At 32.6% G+C, this 21796-nt stretch overlaps 2 protein-coding genes and 1 pseudogene across 5 annotated transcripts; all 3 read left to right on the forward strand.

The window, feature by feature from the left end:
- LOC109353846 lies at nucleotides 1713-6876 on the forward strand (annotated as a pseudogene).
- LOC109354301 lies at nucleotides 10638-16566 on the forward strand. Of its 3 annotated transcripts, XM_019596702.1 has the most exons (10): nucleotides 10638-11342; nucleotides 11956-12207; nucleotides 12299-12616; nucleotides 12858-13310; nucleotides 13416-13505; nucleotides 13590-13658; nucleotides 14044-14208; nucleotides 14506-14722; nucleotides 14831-15175; nucleotides 15981-16562. In XM_019596702.1, the coding sequence occupies exons 1-10, from the start codon at nucleotides 10767-10769 to the stop codon at nucleotides 16070-16072; spliced, it is 2577 nt and encodes an 858-aa protein (XP_019452247.1). In that variant the 5' UTR covers nucleotides 10638-10766; the 3' UTR covers nucleotides 16073-16562. The 3 variants fall into 3 exon arrangements, with proteins under 3 accessions (XP_019452247.1, XP_019452246.1, XP_019452245.1); XM_019596701.1 differs by having other exon boundaries at nucleotides 12302-12616; nucleotides 12858-13505; nucleotides 15981-16566; XM_019596700.1 differs by having other exon boundaries at nucleotides 12858-13505.
- LOC109354304 (serine--tRNA ligase-like) lies at nucleotides 17765-21544 on the forward strand. 2 transcript variants are annotated; one of them, XM_019596706.1, is made up of 10 exons: nucleotides 17765-17973; nucleotides 18052-18122; nucleotides 18251-18412; nucleotides 18508-18613; nucleotides 18976-19169; nucleotides 19431-19534; nucleotides 19609-19792; nucleotides 20240-20419; nucleotides 20640-20830; nucleotides 21346-21544. In XM_019596706.1, the coding sequence occupies exons 1-10, from the start codon at nucleotides 17841-17843 to the stop codon at nucleotides 21464-21466; spliced, it is 1446 nt and encodes a 481-aa protein (XP_019452251.1). In that variant the 5' UTR covers nucleotides 17765-17840; the 3' UTR covers nucleotides 21467-21544. The 2 variants fall into 2 exon arrangements, with proteins under 2 accessions (XP_019452251.1, XP_019452252.1); XM_019596707.1 differs by lacking the exon at nucleotides 21346-21544 and having other exon boundaries at nucleotides 17766-17973; nucleotides 20640-21160.

The raw sequence follows: 21796 nt of genomic DNA on the forward strand, positions 1-21796 counted from the left end.
ATATAAAAGCAACAATGTCCACAACTTCTGATTTAATTTGCTAAACCTTCTTGCAACTTCTGTCATAAATCTTATAATTTACCAGATTTCTGTTAGTGGTTCTATGTAACTTCCCACACATTGTTTCTTTAAATTATTGTTTGGTACATATATCTAAGAAATCCTCCCAACTATTAACATTAAATTATTAGTATTAAATTATTTAATAACAAGACCACATATGCAAGAAGGTTTAGCGAATTAAACTAGATAGCTTAATATATGGTTCGGTTATTTAATCATCACAGTGACACTATCATCATAAATGTTTAAATAACTCAAATTCACAACACTAAAAGCACAACTTATCTGATAAAGAATGAAAGTAATGAAACAAGACATGACTGCAATTTTAATCCAGTTAACATAAACAACTTAAAACCTAATATTGGAAGACATAGAAAGTAATAAAACAAGACATGCATGAAAATTTGATCCAATTAACATAAATCACTATTCCTTTAAACTTTCCAAATCTATAGATAGGAAATCGTGTAGAGTATAACGCGACATTACACTTAAAAAACTGCCATATATCAAGTCTGGGAAGTTACATAGAACCACCTCCCGAAATATGTCTCTCAAAGCCATAAAATCCAAACATCCAGCCATGACTAGCTCAGCAATTATTTCACCAAAATTACTTGGTGATTCAGGAAAATCTATGGCAATATCATCCACTAGAGAAGCAAACAACAAACAACCTTCTACTATGTCTCTTGCTGAAAAAGTATAGCTAATAAACAGACACATTAAAAAGTCCATAACTCCTTCAACACATGGGGGACTACTACTTAGTCCAAGCAAAATAGCTTCCTTAACAATGTCAGGGTGGTAAGCTGGAGAAAACAGACACTTAACACACCTTACCACATCAACCGAATCCATATCACTGAAATATTCTTCCAGGAAAGAAAAAACTTTGCCATGAAGAAGAGAATCATTCCTTATAAGATCGGGATCAGAAAAACGGTACCATTTATTAGCACGCAAGTTTAGAACATCACAAACCATGAACCTCAGCTTCGAAGGAAGTAGTGTGTTTGTGCTAAATTCTTTCAACCTTCTAAAGTGCATGTCATTTATAACCTTCAAAGATTTTGGACTTTTATCAAGTCGCTTACCAATACTGTTTAGTAACTGGCATAAGGCATCAATGTATTCTGTAGGTAGCCAAGAAATTCCTAAAAGGTGGTTAAGAACTTGATGCACAATCCATTCAGGAACCAATTTTTGGTTAAACAGCTCAACAATGAAAGGGATATTCCCAAGGGGAATCAACTTTTTATCTGCAGCTTTAAGACAACTCTGGAAGATATTTGGGAGTATTCTTTTAACAGTAATATCTTTGCCAAAAGGTTTTAAAGAAGGTAAGGGAGCCAGGTTTTTATTAAGATCAGAGAGAAGCTTAGCATATATAGCACAATATGCTGTGTCTTCCACTGCTTTGTTAAAAATAACTGTGATGAATTCCTTCAGCATGTTGAATTTTTGAAGTCTATCTCCAATTATCGGAACACCGTTCATGACTTATAGAATAAAATGTCCGAAGTTTAAAGATTTCTGTCTTTTGTGAACTTCTGATACAATACAATCCTCTATTTATAGAAGAAGAAGAAACTTCGAAGAGTTTCAGACTACCGATATATCTTACACTTATTAATCTTTTAATAATGACGAATGGATTAGCTCACTGCATGCCTGACTTTTCATTACCGAGTGTGTGAATTGATTTTAAACTTTTTTCAATGCAATACAAAATGAATGATTGAACGTATAATTATTACACTGTGGTTTGTGCTTGCAACCGGGAATAACAAAAGACAGTAGAATCTCATGGTTACCCGACGAGTGCGATAAATAAGTAACGTTACTTCTTAGCATAGGAGATGATCGTTTTTTGTTCTTATTTCATAATGGTAAGCTAAATGAGCAACTTCTTAAAGCTATGAGTTAACATTAAAAATGGAAAAAAAATGTTGCAAGAGAAAGAAATATAAATATGAGTATGTTTATTTGGTCCAAATACGAAATAGAGTTACATAATTTGAGATGTTTTTTGTTTTAGTTGCTTAAGTTATTAGAAAGTGTAAATAAATATAAAATAATCAGTATAACACATTTAAGAACGAAAAAGATATTATATCATTATGGATGTTCTTATATCTTTCTCTCTATTTCCTACAAATGCTCATATCTAAAAAATTAATAATAATAATAAAAATACATATCACTTATAAACTAATCATTAATAAATAAATATAATTTTATAATATATATTAATTGAGATTGAAGGATTACTAAGATTATTTAATATAAGGATATTTTGTATAGTAAATAGCTATTTTCATGTATTAGGATTTTAATCAAAATCAAAATAAAGCAATAATTTTATAGGTTTTTATAATTAATAATATATGCATTAAAACTGAAAAAGTGCATGAATTTAATATATTGTTATTGTATTATTATTTGTGTTTAATTATTATTGTCTCTTCAACATTGCACTAATATTATACTCTGGAATTTTCACTCACCCTCTCATGTTTAATATGAACTACACTTGGATACATATAACACCATGCTAAAGAATATATATAATCACCTAAAATAATATGTTAAGGGTATGATTGCTGGAAACACTTGTTACAAGGTCAATCACCAACATCCAAAAGATTAATTCATTTTTTATAGTAAATATATTTTTGATAGAACAAAAAAATAATTGTACTTATTTATTAGCTATAATTTTTTCCTCAAAAAATGTTTGGAGAGAATAATATATAGTATACAGTGATAATATATTTTTTTACAATGTTAGTATATTCATCTTTTCTCATAGAATATAATAATATATAATTTTTTCTCCCTCATTGTAACTCACCTCAAGTTGAATGCGTTTTCATTCAACTTTTTATTTCTCCCTCATATTTTTCGCTGATACATTTCTGACAAATTTCTCTCTCTTTCTTTCCGTGGTACTAAGAATTGGCACAGACAGCCAAATTGTAGGAATTTCAAGAACCGACACTGATGTGGGTATTTCGAGAACTGACACTAGTCAGTATTGATGGAAAAGAATTGGCACAAGTAACCATATTGTGGACATTTCGAGAACTCACAATAGTAGTCAGATTGTAGGAAAAGAATTGACATGTGTAGTCATATTGTGGGAATCTTGAGAATTGACACTAGTAGCATAATGTGGTATGTGTATTCGAGATCGGTTCTTACAATGCAGGAAGAATTCGATGATAGAAATTTGGGTTGTTTTATCATGTGGATGATGTGATTGATAGTCTGCTTACACATTTTGGGCAGTATCATGAAACGTCTTAAAGTGAGAGATATGGTCATGACTCAGCTAGTAAGTATTATTTCGTGCCATTTGTAATTGTTGCAAGCAACGGTAACAACAATTTTAAGACGTTTCTACTCCAATAGCATTCGTAGATAATATTACTAGACCAAACAGTTTTGACCTGAACAAACTATTTCGGTTTGATGGGACAAATTTCAAACGTTGGCAACATAAGATGAAATTTTTTCTCACTATGAGAAAGATTGCCCATGTTCTAAAAACCGACATCCTAGTGGTGTCAGATGAGGCCGGAAAAAAAGAAAAAGGATAAACTGACTATTGATATACTCTTTGTAATGAAAATGATTATTTTTATAAGAATTTCATTCTAAATAGGTTGTCAAATAATCTCTATAATTACTATAATTCATACAAGCCTACCAAATTAATTTGGTACGCTATTGAGAAAGTAAGAAATATGATACTGAGGAAGCTGAGACAAAATAATATATGATGTTAGCCACTATCTCAAGTATGAGGAAAAATATCTTATGTTATAAAGAGATGTCTTTTTCCTCTCATTATAACTTGCCCCGAGTCGAATGCGTTTCATTCAATTTTTTCATTATCCCTCATATTTTTCATTGATGCATTTTCGGCAAACTTCTTCATCTTTCTTTCTGTGGTACTTAGAATTGGCACATACAGTCAGATTGTGATAATTTTGAGAATTGATGCCATTAGTCAGTATTGAGGAAAAATAATTGGCAGAAACCATATTGTGGGCATTTCGAGAACTAACATTGGTAGTTAGTATTGATGAAAAAGAATTGGCAAATGTAGCCATATTGTGAGAATTGACAAAGAGATTTGGATTGTTTTATCTTGGGATGATGTAGTTAATAGTATGCTTGCACATTTTGGTTCAGACAGTAAGTATTATTTCGTGTCATTTATAATTGTTGTAATATACATTAATAAGATATACACAAAGACAAAATTGTATTACAAAAATTCGATGTCCTTTGTTTTGGTTCTTTGTTCCCTACAGATGAGGAAAAATATCTATTTCATGACATAAACAGATACAAATAACTTCTGAACCTTCCTATCCTCACTGAACATCACAAGGCATCTTGCTTAGCCAATAAGATAGCAGATAATCTCCAACACAAACCCTGTCAAGACTTTAATTACTATCCTGTCCCTGGTCACCGCCAAAAGAGTCCTACATTCCAAAGGAACATTCAGAAATGCAAAATCAACATCAACTCCACAAATGATGGGTCCATCATTATTCCTGTTTGTGTGCCTAAATTGGACCATGATGCTTTGTTTCTTAATTATACTAAAACTTATCACTTTACAGAGTATCTCAATTGTTCTAAGTATACAATAGCTAGTCTTGGTTCTAAGGATGATTGGATGGTTCTTATTCTTAGTACTAATAAATCTTATGGAGAGTTATCTTCAGCTACTTCTCGGCTTTCTCAGGTTTGGAAGGGTTATTGCTTGGTGTTGGCATTTTTCTTCACTGGTCTCTTTATTTGATTGCTCTCTTTTTCAGTGTGCTTCATTTGGTGGATTTTTTAAAGAGTTTTTATCCAAAAATATAATATTTATATATAGTCAATATATCATCATTCAACATTTATTTCGATTTTTTTGAAGAATGAATGATGATTAAATATGAATGATGGAATATGCAGTGACTGAATCATTCACCATTCATTTGCATTATTTTTTTTTTAAGAGTTAATTATAATCAAATATGAATGATAGATAATGCAACTATAATGTATAAAACTTATATATTGTTGATGCATATATTCTTTTAAGTTTTATTCAATGGTTATTATTTGTTTTCTAGATATTTGTACATATGCAGGGGTGGCAATGTGGGCCGGCCCAACCCAGCCTGCCATTGGCACACCAAAATAAGGGCTGGCCCGGTCCGACTCGTATTGTTAAAAGGACTCAAAATGCCAGCCCGATCCATATTTTGCAGGGCTGGCCCCTCCAAAATGTACATAATTAAAGCTTTTAGACAAAAAATAATCAACAAACTTGATAGATGTCTTTTAAAACAAAAAATCACAAACATAAGTCTACAATATTACAATAACAACATAACATCTTAGCTTAAAACTTGTAAATTCTAAAGAAGAAATCAGTTGCCACGCCCCTCGCACAGCACAGTGTCACACACTTTAGTTTTTTTATTTTTTAACAATGGTCCGTCGGGCCAGCCCGGCCTGGCCCGACCCGTCTAAAAAATGGGCTACTAAAATGGGCTGAATATGGGTTTTTGGGCTAAAATCTTCAGCCCGGCCCGCTAAAAATAGTCATCCGAACGGGCTGGCCTGTCGGGCCAAGCCCATATTGCCACCCCTATACATATGAGAATGGGAGTGTACTACATTTTGTTTTGCCAAGCTCTTGTTTGAGGATTGTAATATGATAGCAGATAGCCTCATGATTCACAATCTACTAGTAATTGATTTTGTATATTGTATCTTATGGTTTGATTGTTAATATATATATTTTTTTGGTAAATATTGTTAATATATTTGAAAAATAATAAATGGATTTACATATTCTTTGGTAAATATTAGAGAATTTCTGAAGTTGTGAGTCATATCTGTAAGTTGCTTGATCATTGTTGGGATGTTCAGAATACATTTATCCATAGAGAGTCTAACTCCTTGGCGGACTTTATGGCGAAGACATGTGCTCATTCAGGCTCGATACTCAAGATTTGGCTGTCTGTTCCTGTTAGAGTATCAGATTTCTTAGTGTTGGATCTTTTTGCTTAGTTTTTTTCTTTTGCTTTTCTGATGTACCAAAATTTTTTTACAACATAGAGGTCTGACACAATGTTTGATTTGCTACGTTCAAAATTCAGAAAATAATCTACCAATTTGCAGCTAATGTTGCATACATATACATTCCCTAAACTTTCGTGCAATTGGACGTCCTTTATAATCAATTTAAACAATAGACTTTGCACAATTTGTAATGTTGGTCCTACCTCCTCTTATATGGTCTAAAATAGCTAGGAAGCCCTCATGTGAGGCTTTTATGCTAGATGAATTATATTTTCTAAGAAGAATCTTTAAAATTTGTTGGGTTGGCCAATACATTCTGGTCTAACTCTATCTTGAAGTTCAAGTGTCATTTTTTATTGAGATCATATTAGACGACATAGTTATGGAGATCATATTACTCGACTTCCCCAAAACATTAGAGATAGACATAACAAAATATTTGATCTTCCCTTATTAAAATTAAATAATGATCACAATCCAAACTCTTCTCTTGATCATACCATTAACAATATTGTAAGCAATTTGCCTAAACATAACATGTCCAAACAGAGCATAACCAGAAGCAATGATGCCTTGCTAGCCAAGACAGATGATGTTGCAGCTAGGCCTAAGCAGGGATTGTCCATTACCAGGGACAATAACCACACTGCCAAGAAAGTTGATGCACCATTCTTAGCCTCCACCTTGCTCTTGACCGAGCCAGATTAGATGCATTAGCACCAGGCCAGGGTGCATCAGGTGCACCAACACCAGGCCAGGGCGCATCAGATGCACCAGCACCAGGCCAGGACGCATCAGATGCACAAACATAGACCAAGACACATCATCACCAAGGCACATCAGGGCACTCAAGCCTCCCATAAAGGCAAGGCCACTCAGGGCACTCATCAAACCAAAGTTCAGGTTAGACATGACATCCCAGGCAGAATTAAGGGCTTAGGATTAATGGACTTTTCTTTACTTGTAGCCAAAGCTATCATTATTTTAGTATTTTTCATCATATTTAACATGTGTAACATGTTCTAATTGGTTAGGCAAGTTTGTTAACAAATTATTGTGAGTTCTCTTGTCTATAAGTTTAGCATTTCATTTTTGTATTATCTTCAAGTTCAATTCTAATAAAAGTAAAAACATTCCATTTATTCTTCATTTCTTTTGTTCTCAAGAACTTCTCAATCAAGAAGAATTTCTGATTTTCATTCCTTCATTCATCTTTTCTTTGATAAAACTCAAATAGCTTCAAAATGTTCAAGAACTCTAGATTTAGTAAATTAATAAAATTATGAGTTGATTAATTGTCACACGGTCGTTTACTAAAATCACGTGAATACGTAGGTTTAAGCTTAAGGTTTGTTTAGTTCCGATTAAAGAATAATATAATTATGAGAAGATACACTGTAGAGTTATTTGTAAAAAAATACTATGTTGTCGCATAACACCTTTGGAATTTAAAAAAAAATCATGGCACATAAAAAATACCATGTTGTTCACATCTATTTTCAAGGGGACTGAAGTAAAAAGTGAGTTTGGTGATTTATAATTTTTTTTAAATAATTTAAAATATATATTGGTAAACTTTTTCAATCACACATGTCATGATCTCTATCTAGGATAGGAGATGGCTTAATTTGGTTTTCAAGATAATATAATAAGAATAAATTATTTCCCCATATCAGGAGATAACTTATTTCTTTCAATCAGTATAAATATGTTATGTGTATTATTTTGTTTAGCTTTAGAAATATTTTTATATAATATGAGTAAATTTATTCTATCATAGATTGATTTGTTAACAAATATTTAATCCCCGAAATCTTGAAGGAGATAACAAATTGTCTAGATTGATACTCTTATATGTAATAAAAAATGAAAACTATGACGACAAATCTATAATATCTAAATCTTAGTATAAACGTTTTTTTTGCTTGCTATCTATATGAAAATTTTCCATTCACAGAAAAGAACTTCATCACATTTAATGTTACTAATCTTACTTTGATAATTAAATTGTGAAAATTTCAAATTGTTATTTAGTTTTTAGATTAGTTTTTTAGATGCATAAAAATCAAAGATAAGAGATACAAACGAAATAAATATAATGTGATTTTATAAAAAGAAATTATTAAATTTGGATTCTATAAATAATATCTATTACCTATGAAGCACGGATACTGATACGTGTGTCGGGTACGATACGTATCCGATACATCGACACATATTTTTTCCAAAATACAAGATACGATACGTTCAGAGATACGCGTATAAAATAATAAAAACACATAAAATATGATAAAATTATAAGTGTAAATCAAAATATCCAAAGTAAAAAATATGAAAATTTAAAATAAATGTATCTTATTCTATTTTAATGAAAACGAATCTATCCTAAAATCATTGCCCTCCATAACAAATATATTTTATCCTATTTTAATGAAAACGAATCTATGTTATCATGTTTTACTGGAAACGAATCTATTTTATCCTGTTTTATTGTAAACGAATCTATTTTATCATGTTTTATTAAAAACGAATCTATATATTCTATACTTTACTGAAAACGAATCCATATATCCTATATTTTATTGAAAACGAATCGAATACGTGTCTTAATATTTATTTATTTTATTTTATTTTTTTAATTTTTGGATACTCTATGGATACGTATCTTTTGCGAATCCGAACGTATCCGTGTTGAATACATGTCGGACACCGACACGTGAGTGTGTTTGATGAATCCGTGCTTCATAGTCTATTACCTATATAATAAAAAAAACTCCCCCATGACATGTGTCAATCTCTCAAGCCCTCATAACATGTGTCAACCTCTCATCAAAACTAAAGGTCCCTCATGACATGTGTCAATCTCTCAATGACATGTGTCAATCCCTCAAGAACTTCCTCATGACATGTGTCAATCTCTCAAGCCCTCATGACATGTGATTTATTTAAAAATAAAAGGAATATGATTACCTATACAATATTAAAATATAATGTTACTATAGCAATATTAAAATAATAATATGAATCATAACATATTGTTTGTAGCTATTTTAGAGTTAAATAATATTATTTTTATACTAATCTTATTTTAGAATCAAATAATAATGAAATTATAAATTTATTGATGATTTTTTTGATTAATAGGATACTACTAACTATATCATGTTATGTATGTGTAAAAAACAATGTTGAGAAAGTCGAGCAAGATGTTAAACCAGTAGATGACCCATATTAAGTTTATCCAATTTAAACAGTTAAACCGTATGGTTTGACAGTATGATTTTATATATAATTAATAATTTTTAACAATATGAATGCACTGGTAACATATATGGTTTTAACCATGCGAATGCACAAGCAACATACATATTCTTAATCATAAATGCACATGTAATATGCATTCTTAATCATGCGGCAAAAAATATCGTCCCGTGCAAATGCACGGGTAACTTGCTAGTTACTTATGAAATGTATAACAATTAAGTGTAAGATTATATGATACATAGATTTAAATAAAAACGAATCGACTTGAAATGAGTTAATTCAGTTTAATTTAATAAAAATTGATAAATCTCGAAATTTAACTAAAGTTCAATATGAGCTATTTCTCAACTCGAATTCAATTCAATTAGAGTTTATAATTTATTCAATTCAATACATTAAATATAAATGTGATTAACCATAAATTTAAAGATTTGTATATATGTATATGGTATTGAGTGAGCTAATAAAACTACCTAGTCAAATTATGAAGTTACATATTAGTAAAAGAGTGTAATTTAAAATATTATCTAACTTTTACCAGTTAATTTTCCTATTTTGCCTTAATATTATTTAATTTTTGTAAAAAATTATATAATCTTAAATAATCACCACCAATATATTAATTAACAACATATCTCACCTTAAATTGAACATTATCATAAACAAAAAAAATGGAATACGTAAAAATTTAATATGTATAATGCAATATTCACTGGCACTGGTGTCTATAAAATTTAAACATTATCCAACATATTTCACTCATTTATTTGAAGTATTTATATTTAAAAGTGAAAGATGATTAAATATAATAGTATATAATGCATAATTACTTAAAAAACATTTATTAGACTAATCATAACATATATCTTATGAGAATAAAATATCTCATTATATCATAACATAAATTATAATTTTTGATTCCTAAAATTTTAACATGTATTATATTTAACTATTTTTTATAATAATATTTATATTTATAAAAACTAAAACTATGACACACGTCACAATTTTGATTATCTCCTCGCATCTTTTTTTAGTTACTCAAGTTTTAATCTGGATCCTCTCAATTATTCAAAGCGAATTTAATTTTTTCTTTTATTTTCAATTCTAAAACTATGATTTTATTGTGTATAAAATAATATAAATGTCCTATTTTATTTCTTTTCTTTTCTTTGGATCCTACTCCTGAAGTTTAGGTAGTGCCTTTACATTAGACATTAATGGCCATGACATTTACAATAGCAATCACAATTATAATCCCATAAACGTTACTGGTTTTGCACCGAATACAGCCACGCGCCATAACCAACGCCATATCCCAGAGAGAAGTGCGGATGAATCTCTCAGCTATGGCGGAGGACGATGACGACGACAGCTTCGGTGACTTCAAATTCGCTTCTTTCCCTTCCATCACCACCGCCACCGCCACCGCGGACGACGACGATTGGGGCGACTTCATGAACCATTCCAATCAGATCAACGGTGGATTTGGCGTTTCAAATCTAAACGACAACAACGGCAGCGTCGTTCAGATTGAGTTACCACAAAAGCCTACGTGGAATAAGCCTAACGGTGCTATTCCACTTTCAATCTTCGGAGAGCAAGAGCAAGAAGAAGAGGAAAAAGAGAAAGATGTTTTCTATAACGAAATCCATGATACTGTTTCTGTTCAAAACGGATCGGGTTCTAACGGTTCTGTTGGAGGAATCACTGATTTGATTTCCAATTTGTATAATCAACGCCCTCAGAATGGATCGGTTTCTGTATCCAATGTTTCTGCTTCAAATTCAAACGTTGATGGGAATGGGAGCAATTTGAATTCAGATTCAGTGGAAGAAAATGACGATGAGGATGGATGGGAATTCCAATCTGCAGAATGGGAAAGTGGAACAAAAGATCAGAATATTAAGGTAATGGATGAAATTTGTAAGCATGTGGAATAATTATTGAACTTGAAGTTGATGAGTATCGATTAAGAGAAAAATGGAGTAGATTTTGGTGTTAATTATCATAATATGCTTGATTTCATATTTGTTTCCTTAAATTCAAAAATGTTGTATTTGTACCCTTATTTTCATTATGAACGATGATTATTTGATTCATAACCATTGAAATGAAGAGAGAGAGAAAATGGTCAGAGAGAAATGCAAGTTGATTATGGATCAGTTGATAACATATACATGTTTGAGGAATTGAGGCAGTGTTTTATAGGCATGCCACAAAGTATTTATAACAGAACAGGAAGGCCTTAAGATTTTAAAAGGAAACCCTCTTGGTTCCACGGAAGGGGGTGGAACCTAAGAGATCAGCACAGAATGGGCCTATTCCATTTTGTTCAGTGCTCCCACCAAACTACTTAAATTTTGTGCTGGTGTGGTAAAAGTTGTATCTTGAAGTATGATCTTGGGCAGTAGATTGGTTCAATCACATAAACGCATACTCACTTAATATGTCGCTAAAATTGTACTTATATTTCTTGTACACAATTTCATTTGTCTGATCATCTGTGTTCTATTTTTAAAGGCTGAAGAAAAGCATGATAATAATGCACTTCATGTTGGAGCCATGTTGGATTCCTCCTCTGGGATTTCTGACAAAGCTGCAGGATGGCATCCAGGGTTTGAGTTCTATCCAAGTTCTACATTGCAAGATCATATCCAACCACAACTACATCCGAAAAATGAATCAAATGAAACCATAAATGGGTTTACTGTTTTCAACCAAAGTTTTGGGGAGTTAAATGCACATTCGGGGTCAGTATCAAAACAAAATTTGGTGAGTATTTTCCACATTGATTACTAATGTTGGATTACATTGTTCATATCATTGAGGACTATGCACTAACACCCTCTGATTGTGGCATTAGGAGGCTCCGAAGATGGCTCACATATATACTTCTAGTGTCGATGAACTCAATTTTGATGGTGGAGCTCCACATGGTACTATTGATCCATTTCATCCATCAGAAACTCATCAGTCTGATAAATGGGGCCTTGGCTTTAATTTCAATTCTAGTTCTCTGGGTCAAGACAGTCATATTTCAGAGTCATGCCTCAAAACTAATATCAACCAGGATGATAACGACCTAAAAAATGCTTCCCCGACCACTACAAATGTTGATTCTGAAGTCAATTTGTTTGAAACAAAAGGTGTAGACGCAGAAATTGAAACAACAACACACAAGGTACTGAATCAGTGTAATATGTTATTATATATATATATATATATATTATGTGGTGTATTCTAAGTTTAAGTTTTTCAAAAGGATGTTCTATGTTGGGCTCTTAAAGCTTGGCTTTAGGGATTTACAAAAAAAATTACTTGAGTTTGTTTTATGGCACACAACACATTGTTTTGTTTGCAGTCAACTTAGTCTTCATATTTTTTCATCATATTGTCATTGTTAATGTTCTTTCTATTTCCAGAGTCCAGAAAAAGGCTCAGAGAATCGAAGAGAAGCCTTGTCTCTGTCAATTTTTGGTGATGAGATACCAAATACTAGTGATCAGTCTGTTTCTCAAGACTTATCTCCTTTAGCACCGACATCTCCAATAAAGAACAACTTTAATAGCCTTGGTTCCAACTTGTCTATCAATGACATATGGAATTTATATAGTCAAGCTGAAAACAAAACCTCTCCTACTGTGACACCAAAAGCAAATGAAAATGGTTTTCATGCCTCGTCTGTAATATCAGGCATCAATTTGGTTACTGGTGATGATGAATTTGATGATGGATTTGGTGACTTCGTCGATGCTTCACCCGGAACCAGTGTCCATGATTCTCAACAGACTTTTAATTATGCACCGCAAGTCAATGAGAATGAGTTGCAGTCTTTCCCAACAGTTTTGAATTCTGGTTTGATCAATGATGCTGATAATTTTGAGGATGATTCATGGGATTTTAAGGATGCCTTCTCTGAAACAAGACAAGATCAGGCTTCTGCTATAAATCACAGAGATTTGCCTACACAGTTATTCACAAAATTAGAGACACTTGATTATGTAGATTTTTACAGCAAAATGAAAGATGAATTGTGCAATGCTGTCTTGTTCCATGTTCAGAATCTCAAGGTAGGTAACCTTTTGTGGCCTTTCTTTGATAGAAAATGGTGGTGCTCACTGTCACTGAAGTTATTTATAAACTAATTTTCTTAGGAGGCTCAAAGTGTTGCCACTATTTTGGGAGACAATGCAAAAGCAAAAACTCTTCAGGAGGAAATTCAAGTCAGTGTCTGAACTAGTTTATTATTACCTTTTTCTCTCTCTATAATTGTTGTTTTGGCTATCTATTTTCCCCTTAAAATACAAGTCCATAGCCTGGAGAGTAGGGAAATGGGATTCTCGCCATGAAGGAGATATGAAAATCTCAAGGCATGTCTGGCAAGATTTGAGAACAGAACCTAGCAGAGCATCGGACCATATGGCTTGTTTGTGACTAGTGATCATTGGGCCAAAGGACCCTGTCAAACATGATTGGACATATATTTATATGTTATTGTGAAATTGTTTTGCTTCTGCTTGTGCATTTGTCTAATGGCTATTCTCACTTTGTGATTAATTGCATTAGTTAATTGGCTTCAGCCTTGCCTCTGTTTCTTTTTTCTTTTAGGAACTCTCTAAGATATTCCATCAGGATAATATCATCCCCAAGGAATATCTCTCAGAAAATTATTCACCAAGAAATGTGTATTTCAATGAGCTTCTTGAAGTCTTAAGGGAACCTAAGTTCCAATCTCTTGAGTCAGAGTATCAGCTAGCGTCAAGGTTGTCAATGGTATGTCAATTTCTTGAAAATATTAGGTGTTGTATTTTTTCAAGTTTTATCTTTTGCACATACAAATAGTATCAACTGTACCATCAATATAGTGAACTAACCAAAGGATTTCAATAATAGAATATGTGCTGACATGACAACTTTTGTTAGTTGTGATACTTGTGTTAGTTTTCCTGGAGTGTTTTTGGATGGATAAGGATTGATTTTCCTTTTTATTCTATTGCTGACCTTCTTTCTTTCTGGGCCATATAGCTTGACAACTCTTGTGATTGCATGATTATATTTGTATACCAATAGGCCGAGAAGGATATAAAATCTGCCGTGGAACTTTTGAAAGATGCAGTGTCAACATTAGGAATTTTCAAGTTGGGATCAAGAGAAGAGCAATCTAATTATCTTACCACATGGTCCAAAATAGCGTTTGTTTGTTCTGAAGAAGTGAAACATGGTGCTTATATTTGGAAACAAGCAGTACAAGAGAATGTTCACGACCAAATATTATCTAACTCAAAAGGTAAGGCACATGATTATATCATGCCTAATCAATGTGCTGCCAATGCAAAAGAACTTTTAGACTGAAGTAGTAACTGTTTCCTTTTTGTTGTGTGTTTGCTTGACTTAGGTGTTCGGTATATCCTTGCACTCGGAGAAATTTATAGAGTGGCAGAAATAATTGGAGCTTCAGTTAAACTATACAAGCCATGGATGTTCTTAGGTTCCATAGATACTGCAAGTTTATTTTCCCTTTTGAATGAGTGTTATAGCATATGGTCGGAATCAGGACTTGAAGAAGCTCTGTTCAGTATATCAAATCAGAGTAATGTTGAGCCAGATGGCATTTCTAGGGAATTAGTTGAATCCATTAAGTATATTCATGAGCTTGATGAGCATTTACTTCAGAGCTATGTCATTTCTGGAGAAGAAACTACTTGCCAGTTGTCAGCCTTGCCTTCTGGTTTCGTACCAGGTATGTGCACAATAATGTTGTCTTTGAAACAAGTGATAATTTTTTCTTCTTTTATAAAAAAAAAGTGATGCCTACCTAGTGGGATAAAGGCTTGGTTGTCGCTATTGTATAACAAAAGGTGATAAACTTTGACTAGAAAGTAGAGCGAAAAATCGTAGTTTTTTCCTTGCAATTTCCATTATTAATTAGAGAAAAAAATGCTAGCTAAGTAAATATTCTAGTAAGAGGGTGAGCCGCGGGCTGTGGCACAACATTGAGGTTGCTGCGTAGTGACTAAGAGATCACATGTTCAAATCTTGGAAACAACTACTCTGCTTACAGGATAAGACTGGATGCATCTGCCCTCTCCAAACTCCATTAGGTCGAAACCTCGTGTAATTGGGCTGTCATTTTTTAATAGACATCGTAGTAAATTGAGCAGTTGTATTGGGCTGTCCTTTTTAAATAGATATTATAGTAAATTGAGCACTTGAACCCCTCTCACATGTTCTCTAGTGATATTATAATGGAGAGTGGACCTGTAGGACCAAGCTACTGAAACACACTCAATATCAAATTAACAATAAAATAAGGGTGTTTCATGGTCAGGGTATTTCTGCACTATGTACAAGTAATTGATATCTTTTTCAAAAACCAATTTATTCGATCTATCTGCTTCAAATGCGTTCACTAAATATGAAGTTTTAAAGTGGGAAAAGATGTAATGTTTTTCATAAAAAATGGAAAGTGGAAATCTTAATGCCTATCATGCTGTACAATCTTAATCTTGTAAATTTATTGTTTCACATGATTGTTTGTGGATCAGGGTTAAAAATGGTGACATGGAATGGGAAACACTACTTCATCATGCTTGCAAACTTGTGGGCCAATCTAGTAAGTTCAGATCCTCCCAAGTAGTGACAACTGCTGATTCAGTTACCTACACAAGTAAACTCTTCCAATATGTTGAATCCTTTTTTCCCTCTTTAAAGAAGAAAAGTCATAGTGAGAAGAATGTGGCACAGTCCAATTTTGTTTTAAATGGATGAGGCCTGATGCATTTGCAGCAGTTGTTCAAGTGAAAAGAGATTGTATATAAGATGAATATCATATGGTTACATGGCTGCTGGGTCTGATAATGCAGAGTCACCAATTAAGGTCATTCTTTCTTCAATAGATTACCATTCTTTTTGTGGTAGAATAATACCCGGATGTTACAGCTGGTATATTTGTAAGTCAGTAAGTGTAAAATGTATTACTACTAGTGATAACAAAGAGTTTACGTAGAGTGAAATTCTTAATATTATTCAGTTATGAAGAGGGAATGATGTGTGATTATCAAATGATGATGTTGTAAAATAACTGAGAATTATTTCCCTTTACATTAATACCCTATCTTTTGGCACAATAAATTAATGAAAAATTGATTTTGATTTTGAAAATGTAGCAATGCATTTGTCACAGGTGAACCAGCTTCAGTCTGAAAGGTAATCAAATGAAAACCAATCATTACCATTGCAAGTCAAATATATTAAAATTATGAAGGAAAAAAATACAATACTTCCTATTCGTATAATAAATGAAGAGGAAAAATGTATCTAAAAAAATGTATGATAGCTTTTTACAGGGTCACCTATCATCGCCTATTATATTACACTCATATGAAATATTGCTTTACCCAGAGTAAATGAGTTGTCAGGTGATTTTCCCTTCAATTTGTAACCAATATTTATTTTAAGTAGGAGTGGTTTGTAACTGTTATATTTGGCCATTGAAGTGAGAAAAATAGGAAAACCACAATCGCGATATTTTTTATGAACAAAAACCACAATCCCATCATTAACAAGTAAAACCACAGTCCCGTTGAAAATAGATGTTATGAGAAATCGTAGTTGCTATTAACAATGTTACAAATACATTCTCTCCTACTAACGGACATTGGTTCAAGTCGTACATGTTTGATTCCTCTTAAGTAAGAGTCTGGATTCTGAGTCTTGTGGATGGAAAAATGCCCGTTGGGAGAGTTAGTCACACGTACATGTGAATGTTCCCGGCTCGGACATGATTGCGATGATATATGTGGGAAACCAAAAAAAAAATACATTTCTCTTCTAAGTTGTAATTTTAAAAGTGAAAATAATCCCATATTTTTACCAAATCACTTGATAATTTAATAAATAAGTATAAAATTACTAATAAATTTATCAAATTCCTTATACATATATTTAATTATAAAATTAATGATACTTATTTATTCTACTTTTTAAACCTACAAAGACCCTAATTTATACCCATAATAAAAATGTATTAATTGGCATACTTTTGTATTTATTTTTATAATATATCATAACTTCTTTAATTTAATTGCACTTATTACTCTCTCTTTTATTAGCATATCACACTTATTTTTCTGAGTAATTATTTGTAATATATATATTAAGGTTTTTTCATAGATGTAAAAAAATAGAGGGATATTTTTATAATTTCACTAAAAAATAATGTTAGTATAATTTACTCTTTTTATTATTTAAAAATTTTCACATGGAAAACAACTTAGCTTCTAGTTACTTGACCACTACAAGCTATACTTTTGCGAAATAGACTCATTATTCAACCCTCTTCTTCTAGCTCCCTTTTCATTTGACACTAACATCAAAAGTTATAGGCGGCGTGAAAGTGAGAGGTAATGTTAGACATCAACCTATTCAGAGAAGAAAAGGGTCACGACCCTGAAATCATTCGCAATTCCCAACGCACTCGTTTTTCTAGCGTCCAAGTAGTCGATGAAGTTATCAATCTCGACAAACAATGGCGAAAACGTAATATCCCCTCTTTCCCGAACTAGTGCGATTAAGACTTGATTGTTGTCGTTGTAACTTTTGTAGTATTTATTTCAGGTCAATTTGAGCTTGAGAATCTTAAAAGAGACTTCAACAAGATCAATAAGGAAATATCCAAACTCAAGCGTGTTAGCATTCCTATCTCATTATTCTACTTATAAAGATTGTAACTTTATTACAAATTATATGAACCCATGTAATTGGGAATTCTGATTTAGTTCAAATTTGTTTGTTTTATTGTGTGTGTGTACTTTAGGGTGGTGAAGATGCATCTAAGCTCATTGGTGAATCAGAGGAAACTAAGAAACTTATTGCACAGAAAGAGGTTGAAGTTAGGGAAACATTCACACTTTTGAATTCCAAATTGGAAACTATTGGAAACCTTGTTCACCATTCTGTTCCAATCAGTGATGATGAGGTTTGTCATTTTTTGTTTATTTCTTTTCACCTTTTATTGCTGCTAATGCTTGTTTCTTCTTCTTTCTAAAAATTATTGGGTATTGGATGTATTAGGCCAACAACAAAGTGGTGAAATCATGGGGGGAGAAGAGAGTGGAGCCTAAACTAAAGAATCATGTGGATCTAGTTGAGCTCCTAGGGATTGCAGATACAAAGAAAGGTGGAATTTTTATCTAATGTTCAAGTTTATCATTTTTTACCATTATTATTAGCGTAATCTAATAATAAGATTACGTTTTTATGTTTGCATGGTTGGGCTTTGCTGAAAATAGTACATGTTTTGGCATAATGTCTTTCTGTTGCTATCTATCTTGATTCCCGACGGTATCATTTAGTATTTAACTTGAAATGTCATCTTACTCATGGCATGAAAATCTAATAGTGCTGCATTTTATGTTAATCACCAATCCACACACTACTGCATTTCAACCGTGCTGGCTTTCAATACTCTGTTTATCCATCGTCCCATACTCTCTGAATGTATCCTAATTTTTTATGTCATGTGTTGCTTATATATAATAGGAGCTGATGTAGCTGGAGGTAGAGGTTTCTATCTCAAAGGAGATGGTGTTCGTCTTAATCAGGCTCTAATCAACTTCGGACTTGATTTTTTGGAGAAAAGGGGATATACTTTATTGCATACTCCTTTCTTCATGAGAAAAGATGTAATGTCAAAGTGTGCTCAATTAGCTCAATTTGATGAAGAGCTTTATAAGGTAAAATTTGTAAATTGGTTCCGTTTTTTGCCTGGGTCATCATGTACAATTTGTGATGTTGAGACTTGAGAGATACAAGTGAATAGTGATGTCTATATGTATAGTTTATATTCCTTGACTTAAGTGTATAAGTGCAGATATGCTTTCGCCAATAATATGCTTGATCTTTTTGTGCCAATAGCCTTATTGTAGTGTATCATTCATAATGATTGTAGCTTGACCTTTTCACCTGAGCATATCTAAGGAGTTATAATATGGTAGGTAACTGGTGAAGGGGATGATAAATATCTGATTGCAACAGCAGAGCAGCCCCTTTGTGCATATCATATAGATGATTGGATCCACCCTACCCAGCTACCCATAAGGTAACATGACTTCGGTGACACATTAATATTGAAGCTTGTATTGCTATGCAGATATAAGAATGTGCTTTCTGCAGATATGCTGGATATTCGTCATGCTTTCGTAAAGAAGCTGGATCTCACGGTCGAGATACTCTAGGAATATTCCGTGTTCACCAATTTGAGAAAGTGGAGCAGTTTTGCCTTACTAGCCCAAATGACAATGACTCATGGGACATGCATGAGGAAATGCTAAAGAACTCTGAGGAATTTTACCAAGCGGTATGGCGTTGTCCCTCATTAAAAAAATTGAATATCTTTTATACCATTCTCTATATTTGTTCAAATTTTGGATAAATATATAATTTGAAAACAGCTACTGAATCCCATGGTAACTTTTAAGTTATGGAGACAAGCATGCTTTTCCTTGGCATGCCAAAGCCAAATATGTATAACAAGGGGAGTGTTTGAAACATCCCTACGTTTCTTTCTGAATCTGTGATATCTAGGACTGCGTTGTATGCTTGTGATGATTGTCAGTACACTGTATTGGCTAACTAAGCTCATAGGTTGGCATTTTCTCATTTTACTTTTTGTGAATAGTATCATTGCTTAGAAATAGAATTATAGATTGATGCATTGGCTGTCTCCAACCTAAATTAACTGTTTTCTTTTCCTCCCTTTTGATTTCATTTCTAATGGAATTAAATTAACTTATATGTCCTGTAGTTAAACATTCCATACCAAGTTGTTTCCATTGTATCTGGTGCTTTGAATGATGCTGCAGCAAAGAAGTATGATCTAGAAGCATGGTTTCCATCTTCTCAAGCTTACAGAGAGCTAGTGTCTTGCTCAAACTGCACTGACTATCAGGCCAGAAGATTAGAAATTCGATATGGACAAAAGAAGGTAAGTTATGTCTAGCTTCGTTATAAACGCATATAGCTTAATTAGCATGATTTGATAACTTGTTAATGAAAATTTTCTTTTCCATTAATAAAATCTTTAGACCTTGCCTCATATAGAATATCTAGTAATCTGAATTTATGAAATCCATTCTACATTGAAATTTATAAGTTCAGAACTTTCTCATTAGCAGTCTTAATTGAAATCCATTTTACCATTGCAGGGCAATGATCAGACGAAGCAATATGTTCACTTATTGAATTCTACTCTAACGGCTACAGAGAGGACCATTTGTTGCATACTAGAGAACAACCAGAAGGAGGACGGCGTAGAAATACCAGAAGTCCTCGTACCATTCATGGGTGGAAAGACTTTCTTACCTTTCAAGAACCAACCAGTTAAAGAACCCAGAGGGAAGAAATCAAAGGCCTAATTGCATTTTTTAGTGTGTATTATAGTAGTTATTAAGAGCCAGACCAGGGTTATCACCCGTGCTATCTTCCACTACAGTAAAATATAATGTCATTAATTTAAACACTTGCTAATTTAAACACTATATCCTCAATGACTATATTGTTAAGGTGTTGCAAAAGGTTTATATTATTTCCATGTTTTCTTCAACTCACTAATCTATAGCATGTTTTGAGGTAATAGTTGTGTCTGCACTCTGAATTTCTTTGGTACTCTGTTGGATATGGTGGTCAAGGATAAGTTGTCAAACATCTATTGAATGCTGGTGTCATAGTAAATGTCTTAAAAATAATCAATAGCCAATGAAGTATTTGGCAATTTATAGTATATATCACTTTTGGGATGAAAAGATAGATAGCATATCCTGATTTGAATGTGAGTTGGTAGAGTTCAAGTTCTAGGAGTTGTGGGTTGTTGGGTTTAAAATTCTGAAGTTTGTATTGCTTTCCTTCTTGCAGGGCATTGAAACATGTTCAAGTTAATCGAGCTCATCATATACTAAATTCAATTACCAAATTCATTGGAAAGAAGAATGCAGCATGGAAATTTGGAACTAGAATATTCAGCCATGTTTTGTAGTAGAGGGAGTGTGTGAGGTCTTCCTTTGCAGCCAACCTTCTTTACACTGTCACAAATATTCATGATTATTTTTTTTTATAGCGATTATTTTAAACCTAGCTTTAATTTTTTTAAATAATATCTTCTGTCTGTGTGTGCTCAATGCTATACACAACCGATCTTTAAGTCCGAATAAAAGATGAATGTTTTATTAGACAGTCGACAACCAACATAAAGTTTTGTTGAAATTTTAAGATATGGATAACAATATGAATATGATTCGTCTTTTTAGTTTGATCTTGAATGTTTTATTACTGTCTTACTGTATATATGTTTTTTCAGTCTCACAAT

The sequence above is a fragment of the Lupinus angustifolius genome, chromosome LG08 (genome assembly GCF_001865875.1).
Source record: "Lupinus angustifolius cultivar Tanjil chromosome LG08, LupAngTanjil_v1.0, whole genome shotgun sequence".
In the NCBI taxonomy this organism is placed as follows: domain Eukaryota; kingdom Viridiplantae; phylum Streptophyta; class Magnoliopsida; order Fabales; family Fabaceae; genus Lupinus; species Lupinus angustifolius.